The sequence below is a fragment of the Carassius gibelio genome, chromosome A16, assembly GCF_023724105.1.
Source record: "Carassius gibelio isolate Cgi1373 ecotype wild population from Czech Republic chromosome A16, carGib1.2-hapl.c, whole genome shotgun sequence".
NCBI lineage: Eukaryota > Metazoa > Chordata > Actinopteri > Cypriniformes > Cyprinidae > Carassius > Carassius gibelio.
In genome coordinates, this window is record NC_068386.1 from 17,801,744 (window position 1) to 17,811,459 (window position 9,716).

General features: G+C 38.0%; 1 protein-coding gene and 1 pseudogene across 1 annotated transcript; one reads left to right on the forward strand and one right to left on the reverse strand.

Annotated features, from left to right (window-relative positions):
• Positions 1-203: 203 nt before the first annotated feature.
• Positions 204-6,406, forward strand: LOC128030217 (solute carrier family 40 member 1-like). The gene is made up of 8 exons (XM_052617689.1): positions 204-306; positions 548-615; positions 962-1,121; positions 1,451-1,566; positions 1,754-1,880; positions 2,279-2,533; positions 2,668-3,330; positions 4,916-6,406. Exons 1-8 carry the CDS (start codon positions 204-206, stop codon positions 5,173-5,175), a joined length of 1,752 nt encoding a protein of 583 aa, XP_052473649.1. The 3' UTR covers positions 5,176-6,406.
• Positions 6,167-9,275, reverse strand: LOC128030218 (serine/threonine-protein kinase pim-1-like; annotated as a pseudogene).
• Between the last annotated feature and the right edge of the window lie 441 nt (positions 9,276-9,716).

The following is a 9,716-nucleotide window of genomic DNA, read 5'->3' on the forward strand; positions in this document are numbered from 1 at the left end:
CTATTGATTGCATACATTTTAGGGTTTTAAAAATAATAATAATCATTATTATTTTATATTTTTGGTATATATTATGCCTCATCGTTTGTCATGTCAACCATGCCAACTAAAGGATTCAATATATTTTAAATTTTTATTTTGAATGATTTATGAATTTAGCATCTACTGACCCGATTCTAATGCAGTCGTGCTGTTCATGCAGGATGTCTCTCAGAATAGAGGGGGCCCAGTGTGGTGGTGTTGCTGTGGAGTTTGACAATGATAATGACAGAGATTCACCTGTGATCAAAGTCAGGAATATACCACGTATGTTTCTTCAATCTAACTCAATCAAACAATTTTTTACTGCTTTGTATATAGAGGGAAGTGGTTTAAGCTTTCAAAGTAGTCAATATCTGTATTTCCGCGTAATTAATCATTCCATAATTAGCCAATTTGCTTGACAGAATATGCTAGGAACAGTTTACACAAATTTGAAAACAGTCAATTATTCTAAAACAAGTGCACATTCAATAAATAAATCTCTCAAGACTCTTTTATCTCTTAGGTTCAGCCCTCATCTACCTCAAGGGCCCCAAGTTCCTCATCTATGTGAGCGGAGCGTTATCTATGTGGGTAAGAAGCCACTTTTGTTTCTGCCATGCTGGCACTCAGTAAGCAGGGCCAGTTGGATCTCACTACAATTAGTACATATTTTACGAGGTGGCTAATTCATATGAATTTGTACGAATGACCTACACCTAACCCCACCCCTAAACCTACCTTTCACTGGGGTCAAGACAAATGAGTGAGGTCGTACGAAATCATACGAATTAGCCACCATGCAAAATACATACAAATTGGTAGTGAGATAGCATTGGCGGGGCATAATTTCATAATACTTTGAGTACCACACAAAAGATGTGCATTTTGGTATGTGAATTATTATATCTTGAGCAGATCATCTCTTTTCACGTTCCAGGGTGATCGCATGTGGCATTTCGCTATCTCTGTCTTCCTGATTGAGCTGTATGGCCATAACCTGCTGTTAACTGGCATCTTTGGACTGGTGGTGGCCGGATCGGTGCTCTTATTAGGGGCTTTGATTGGAGACTGGGTTGACCGCAACCCAAGAAACAAAGGTGAAAGATGCATTTTAAGGTGTATTTATGGTAAAAAAAAAAAAAAAAAAAAAAAAGATAGTTTTTTTGCAATATTATTAATATTATTATTTGCATTATACTGTAGAATATCACTAATTTGCACACCCCGTATTCTCATTACTGTAATTATTATTTAAATTATTGAATATTTCACCATTTTAATTCTTATAATTCTTATAACAGCTTATAAAAACAAATTAAATTAAATTTTGAGGGGAAACAACAGATTTTATTTTTTTTTTCCAAGGGATATAATTTTTATTTTTTTATTTTAAGTATCATAATTCCCTTTCTATTCATCTCAACAGTGGCCCACGGTTCCCTATTTATTCAGAATATCTCAGTGACTGTCTGCAGCATCGTGCTCATGTTGGTATTCTCATACAAAAAGCGGATTGAGGAAATCTGGGATGGGTGGCTAACTGTAAGTCCCTCTTACATTGTTTGTGCCCTTAAAATGTGTTGTTATTATGCCCATTCAGAACTCAATCATGTGTTCAGAGTAGCACTGTGTGCCTTCTGTCTCTGGCTAGTCATTGCTGAACATAAGTATTTCTGCTGTTATGGCAAAGCATAGATAGTAACTTGTTGCATCACACAACTCACACAAGGTGGTTTGTTATATGGTGGTGATCGTCCTGGCAAATGTGGCAAACCTCGCCAGCACAGCTCTCACCATTGCCATCCAGAGGGACTGGATAGTGGTGATCACAGGCTACAACCGTGGCCATCTCGCAGGTATGACCTTTATTTCTGTTAGCACAATGCTAATCTGTGCTAATGCTAATTGAAAACCATATATAGGTGTTAAAGTTTTATCAGTCTAATGCATTAGATATATTGCTTGCCAATACATTGTAACTGCTTTAGACAGGCTTATTATCTCTGTTTCAAAACCAAGTAATTCATGGCCTTGGCCAATACTTATACTGGGAACTGCTTTCTAACAATCATGGAACCTCATAGGTGACCGATTTAGAGACTCTACATAGGCAGCAATTCCACATGGTGCACAATAAATAAATAAAATAAATGATGCTAAACTAACAGTTCAGTACTTTAATAGGCCCACAACTGCTGTGCATCCAAAAATATTCTTCAAAAATATTTTAAGTTTTGATTACCTCCGGTTACAGGAATGAATGCTACAATGAGGCGGATCGATCAGGTGACCAACATCCTGGCTCCACTGGCAGTGGGTCAGGTAATGACCCTGTCCTCTAATGTGGTTGGCTGTGGCTTCATCTTAGGATGGAATCTGGTGTCCCTCATTGTAGAGTTCATCTTCCTCTCCAGAGTCTACCGGATCGTACCATCGCTGTCCATTAAACCGCCAGCTATGGAACATCAAAGCTATTTAGAGAAGAAAAGAGAAAGAAAACGCTCACAAGGTAAAACCAACATTTTTTTAAATAATCAGATGTATAATGTTTAGACCCATGTTTGATATGTCATATATCAATATAACAATAGATAGAATGAAACATATACAATCCATATATACAGTCCATCTTCATTTGTTCAGGCAGGACCTCAGCATGTCCAGCTGCTGCCATCTCTGAGGAAAACACCAGCATGCATTTACAAAAAATAAGCGGAACAGCAGTGTGCCTTCATCGGCTGCATGGGCTCCTCAGCACCTGCCGGGAAGGATGGAGGGCGTATTATAGACAGCCTGTTTTCCTAGCCGGCCTGGGCCTGGCCTTCCTTTACACCACAGTGCTGGGCTTCGACTGCATCACCACCGGCTATGCCTACACCCAGGGCATCAGTGGCTCGCTGCTCAGCATTCTGATGGCCTTGTCAGCTGTGGCGGGGCTTTTGGGTACTGTGCTTTTCACAAAGCTGCGGAAAACATGTGGCCTGGTCAATACTGGGGTCATTTCCAGCGGTCTGCACCTAGTTTGCCTGTTGCTTTGTTTGTGCTCCGTGTTTGCCCCCGGTAGCCCATTGGACACCAGCTTGCTAAATATCGGGAATGCGTCAGATGTGGGTGGGATGACCGGAGGTCAACAAAGGCACGGATACCCACTGCGTGGAAGCAACAACCAGCCTCTGCTGCCAGACCGTTCCTCCATTCACTGGACCAATAACACTGTGCTGTTTGAGAACGCGCCCGCAGGGACAGGCCCCGAATCTTTTGTCTCCATCATCCTGCTGTTCCTTGGAGTTATCACAGCTCGAGTTGGTGAGTAGATGCCTGCTTTGTCCTAATTTTGAAAATAATAATGATAAATAAAAATTAATACGATACCTCTCAAATGTTTGGGGTCCGTAACCACTTTAAAGCAGTCTCTTAAACATGTGTTATACTTTCCGTATGAGCAATCTGGACACTCAGAGCTTCTGCCCACACTCTCTGATGATGATTTTTACATCACGCCTACCATAGCGGTCCCTAGCGGACTCACGGATGCGTGAACACAGGCTTTATAATCACTTTGGCTGTATTTATTTGTTCAAAAACAGTAAAAACAGGAATATAGTTAAATTATTATAATTTATTATATATATATTTTTTAAATATGTAATTTATTCCTGTAATGCAAAGCTGAATTTTTAGCAACTTTACTCGATTCTTCGGTTTCACGTGATCATTCAGGAATCATTCTAGCATGCTTGATTGTAATGAGGAGTCAGTGGATTTGGGATCCATGTGCAGCTTTATTATTTCACAATCTGAGTCAGACAGGCAATGTTCGATCAACATCATGAGGGACAACGTAGGCCATGCAAAATCATAAACAGAATCCTGGCAAATGGTCAGGTCAGGCAGCAGACAGAGCTCAGAGTAAATCCACAAGGCAGGCAGCAAACGATCGAAAGAGAGATAACAGTCAAGGTAGGAAATAGAGAATCAAATAGAATAATAATGCTCAGAAATGTTAGCAGTAGCAAAACAAGACCCTGCAACGAAGGCTGGGACAGAGCTGTTTAAATAGCCCACTAAATGGCTGACAACTATGCAGGTGATCAGCCCCAGGCACGGGGTTATGAGAAAGAAGTCCAAAAGAACTGTTAGTATTTCGTTGATGGTGCCACAGAGACTTGATTTGTGACACTTATTTGCTGCTCAAGAAACATTTATTATTTTTATTTATTTTTTTATCAGTGTTGGAAACAGATATGCTGCTTAATATTTTTTTGTGGAATCCATCATTCATTTGTTTCAGAATATTTTGGTGAATAGAATACATTTAATAGAAATAAAAATACATATAGAGATCTTTGTAACATATCTTTACTGTTACATTTGATACAATTAAAGTGCCCTTAGATAGTGTAAATCAAGTTATTTATTCTATGTTGTGCATGTTTTACATTTCTGTAATAACAATATTATTTTCATTGACTCAAAATTCTGACTTTTTTCCTCACAATTCTGAGAAATGTTGTGAGATAACTACAAGATATTTTGAGAAGAAAGCCTTATATATACTTATATATACTATATATATAGTTTGTAATTGTTAAATATGAACAAGCAATGCTGAGAAGAAAAGTCCAAATTGTGAGATATAAACTTGCAATTGCAAAAAAAAGTCTGAATTGTGAGATTAAAAAGTCGCAATTAGCTTTTTAATTTTTTTATTCTGAATTTATATATTTGAGTTTTGACTTTTTTTCCTTATGAAAAAGATAATGTTATCATAGAGAATCTCTAAATGTATAAATAATTTGAGCTTTTAAGAATAATATGCTAATTGATTATATTACATGTAATATCACCATGATATCATCAAAACATCATATAAGGTGTTGATATTTTCCAGGTCTCTGGTCCTTTGACCTGACAGTGACTCAGCTCTTGCAGGAGACCATATGTGAATCAGAGCGTGGGGTTGTGAATGGAGTCCAGAGCTCCATGAACTACCTGATGGACTTGCTGCACTTCATCATGGTCATCTCTGCACCCCAGCCACAACACTTCGGCATCCTTGTCATCATCTCCATCCTATTCATTTTCACGGGACACACCATGTACTTCCTGTATGCCAGAAAAGTCAAGAGGAAACCACGTACAAACACATGACCCTGATAGCACATGCATATCACAGAGATGTCTATTTGATGCCTGCATTTACATCTGCAAGACGTTTTTTTAAAGTGTTTGTTCATTCCTATTAGATGTCAAACAGACGTTTAGAAAATGTCTGTTTTTTTTTTTTTATGATTTAGAATGTATGTAAAAATACTGACATCTTAGAGACATCTTTCAGATGTTTGTAAACAGCAAATGCTTTCCAGATTAAGCGATCTTTAACAGACATCTTGCAGATGTACGTGTGCTATCTGGGAAGCAATGCAAATATCTCTCATGAATATGTCTCAATCCCTGCTCTGTGCCTGCACGTAGAACCAAAATCCTACAGGATCTTTTTTGTAAGGGGTAAATATTAAATGCACTCTATCCAGCTCAGTGTATTGTAAAAAGGTGTCACAATGATCTCTTTGGAAGAAAGAAAGTGTTTGGCACAGCGCAGTACTCAGGTGAACATAATCAGGAAAGAGCGACTCCTGTTGCCAGTCAAAAGGTACACCATCATAAGAGGCAAGCTTTCCTGGAAGTTAATACAAGTCTTAAAACGTTCAGTATTACAACAAGAACATACTGTAACTGAACATAGCTGACACAACATGTTTTCATGGATTATTAGCTAAGTGTACACCTTTTTGTAAATCTATTTTCACATTTGTCAGCTAAACACAAACAGCATGCCATCACCAGTTCTTAATAAAAAGACAATAAATGTCTTCTTTTTTCAAGATAACTTGGTAGTCTTGAAAACTGGTACTTAGCACACAAACTACAATTCTCAGACAAAAGCTGATTTTTTTACAGAATATAAAAGGAATAGCTCGTTTATTATTTGTGCTTTTAACTGACTGGTTAATCTTTTAGTTTTATCGCACACTTTTCAAGTGAAAAATTCTTGAGTTTTAACAAGACTGTGGACTATCTGTTCTCTGTTTATATCATGTATATGTATAAGTATCGTGTCAAGGACTTTTAGTTGACTACTTTAACTGAGTCTTTCTACAAAATGGATAAATCTTATACCTCAGAACTTAACTTTTATCTACTGAACTCTAGCTTGAACTTATTTGTTTGTTGTAACTACAGAAGTAATGGTTCACATACAGTATATGTACAGTACTCAGACTACATTGCATCCGTTTCAACTGTGGCAATAATCTATTATTATGGATTATGAAACATTTTATTTCACAGATTATTTTTACTGCTGAAATGTTTACCTCCTTGTCTGAGGACCCTTTAAGTGTCAGACGGTTCAAAGACAACCAATAAAACTGCTTTTAGAATGAATGCCTTTTGAAATGGTTTAACTGATGTTCACACAGTTACACACACACACACACACACAGTACAAATGATTTGTCAAACAATATAACTAGCTAGGTAAACAAAACAAATAAAATGGCAAAAATGGCCAAATGAAAAGTTTTAGTACCTAGCATATCCTGATCCTTCCATTCACAAAAAAAAAAAAAAAAAAAAAAAAAAAAAAACAATGCAGAAAATGACCTATTATATGAAACTGGTCCGTTTTTGACACAAACATGAATATAAAGAATGCATTTCTAATAAATATATTTTAACATACATTTGAACATAAGACCTAGAGATGCTGGAGGAAAAAAAAGAAAGTTATTTGTCAAAAACCTAAAAGATTTGTAAATCTGTCCGTTAACAAACAAGAAGATACACATGATAATAAAAGCTTAAATATTAAATGTCATTTTTCAATATTTACTGCATAGTCCATTTCTAAAAATGGCAGTCACATTTTGCCTATAATTTGTTTAAATTAGAGGTTAAAATATATTTGTGGCAACATTTATATACATACAAATGCCTCATTCATTCATTCAAAAATGACTAAATTTGATTTGACCAATTCTCAATTATTCAAGACCTCCAGAGAGGAATGTCTGAAGAAAACACTGATTATTACTTTGGACTCCACACTTTCTATATCTCTGATCATGTTATTCTAAAGCGTCATTATACAGTCTGCTTTCTTAATTGTCATGAAAAGCTCACCTTCTGACAAGCCAGCTTTGGAGAAATTGTTTGCATTGGTCTTGCTTAAGTCATCAGTGCTGGGATAATCCCCACACACCAGTGTGAGCAAGAGAACACCAAGAGACCAGACTGTTGCTGGCTTCCCATTGTTCTCGCCCTTCTCATTATACTCCGGGGGGTTGGGGGGCAGTACTCAAAAGTGCCTGAAGGAAAGAGATACATCTGTAAGTTTGCAATACCACAGGATTTTTTCTAGGCATTTGAAATATGATTCACGAGAATATCTTGTTGCCCGGTTTCTTAAAGAGGTCGCCACACCCAAAGTCAATTAGCTTGACTTCATGGGTCTCCTTATTAATGAGCAGATTTTCAAGTTTAATATCGCTGTGTAAAATGCCACGGCGGCTGCACATGTAGGAAGCCTGTGTTACCTGCCATATTATGACAAGAGCTAATGTTTCATCAATGCTGCCTCCATGGCATTCTGCAAAACCAAACAGGTACTCGCAGGGTGAGGGGTGCTTCATAACCATAATATAATGGTCATGCCGGTCCTGCCAGTCCAGCAGCTGGATTATTTCTGGAATGCAGGGGCCTCTGTTGGAAAGGACTAGCAGTGCAACCTCTAGTGGGAGGGGCTTGGAATGACCCGGTTTGAAGAAATACAATTTTTCGATGGTTAGGTGTATGTGGTTTCCCAAATTACAACTTAGACTGATATTTCGCAAAATGATCAACTGTAGTAATATGAGATGTTTTAAAGTGAATAGACAGAGGATAATGTATAGAGCACAGGCTACTTACGAAAATTATGTTTTTCGTCATTCTCTGTCTTTTTGACATATTTCACTGCTATATGAAACAATAAACAGATTGTCTAAGATTTATTTACAATTAATATAATGATATTATAATGCAGTGGTCAAATTAATCCATGCTGGAAGATCAGTCTGCTAGCTAGATATTATAAGTAAAAAATGAAACCTTAAAGCCATCCTGCAGATGACTCACCTCATACACGGCTCTAAACGTCCCTTCTCCCGGGATGTTGCCAATCACATAATTCAGCAGGAATTGATGACTATTAAAGGAAACACAAGATCAGTTCAATATCAGGCACTGCAGTGTAGTCTTGTTTGTGATATTGTGATATTAAAATGGCGTGTGTGTGTGTGTTATTGTGGCAGTACTTTTACCCTCAGTTTTCATCTTTCCCTTCTTCTCCAGCTGCTTTGTCAGACGTGACACAGAGACCTCTGTGGAACTAACTGAATTTTGAAAGACATTGATGCTCCAGTTTTATGTGCTGCAGACTGGAGTCTGGGAAATTTTGATGGACCAATCGGAAGGGGTGCGTCTGGGTGACGTCAGTGCTCACATGGTGCATACTGGATTCTGGGTGACATCGGCCTCCAATCAGAAGTGCTGCACTCTGGAGTATGGGTGAAGTCAATGCTCCATTCTGACCCTGTGCATACTGGAGTCTGAGGGACGTTAGCACTCCAGTTTGATGCAATGCATGTTGGAGTCTATGTGACATCAATGCTCCAAGTCTGACATGGTGCTGGTGGATTCAGAGCGGCATCAGTGCTCCAGTTAGATGCAGTGTGAACTGGAGTCATCTGGGTGGACAACAGCACTCCAGTTCGATGTGGTGAAGACTGGAGTCAAGCTGGCATCGATGCTCCAGTCAGACACGGTAGTGTCAACTAGAATTGGAGTGACATTGTTGCTCCATACTGGAGATTGGATGATATCTTTATATGGATGAACAGCAAGTTGTTCCTCTACTACAGGATAGACTTCAGGGTCACTGGTGAAGGTTCCTGATGATTGAGGTTCTCTGAAATACAGATTAACTGCTTTAGTGAATTCTGATCTAATGAAGGGAATTATATGAACCAAAACATAGGTTTAGTGTTAATTAAAAAGTAGATACATATAGTCATATTACTGCATCTAAGATGTTAATTAATTATTATTTAGTTTGTTGGATTCTTGTACATAAATTCATAAAACATGTTGTTTACCATCAGGACTTCTTCTAGATGGAACTGCCGCAGTGTCAGTACCCTGAGCCTCATCCCCACCCTGCCTAAGCTGAGCTGGTCTTCATGCTGTATTTTTCACCAGCTCTCCAACAAGAGGTCCACCTCCATAACCTGAGCCGGTTTGTCTTTTTAGAGGTGTCCTCCTTCCTCCCTTTCTTCTTTTTCACACCCACATCCTCCTCTCCAACACAAACTGGATTTGGGTGGCCTTCCACTAAATCAGAGGTGGGTAAAGTACCCTAAAACTGTACTCAAGTAAAACTAAAAGTACTATTCTGAATAGTTACTTGAGTAAGAGTAAAAAAGTATCACTCAATATATTTCATCAGCCTTTACTCCAGTCTTCAGTGTCACATAATCCTTCAGAAATCATTCCAGTATGTTTATTCATCAAAGAATCCTAAACAAACTGTCACAGGTTCCAAAAAAATATTAAGCAGCAAAACTTTTTTCAGCACTGGTAACAAAATCAAT

Coding starts and splice junctions, on each gene's coding strand:
- LOC128030217 (XM_052617689.1), top strand. CDS start 204: ATGTCTCTCAGAATAGAGGGGGCCCAGTGTGGTGGTGTTGCTGTGGAG. Junction 1,122..1,450: donor CCGCAACCCAAGAAACAAAG/GTGAAAGATGCA, acceptor TCATCTCAACAG/TGGCCCACGGTTCCCTATTT. Junction 3,331..4,915: donor AGTTATCACAGCTCGAGTTG/GTGAGTAGATGC, acceptor GATATTTTCCAG/GTCTCTGGTCCTTTGACCTG.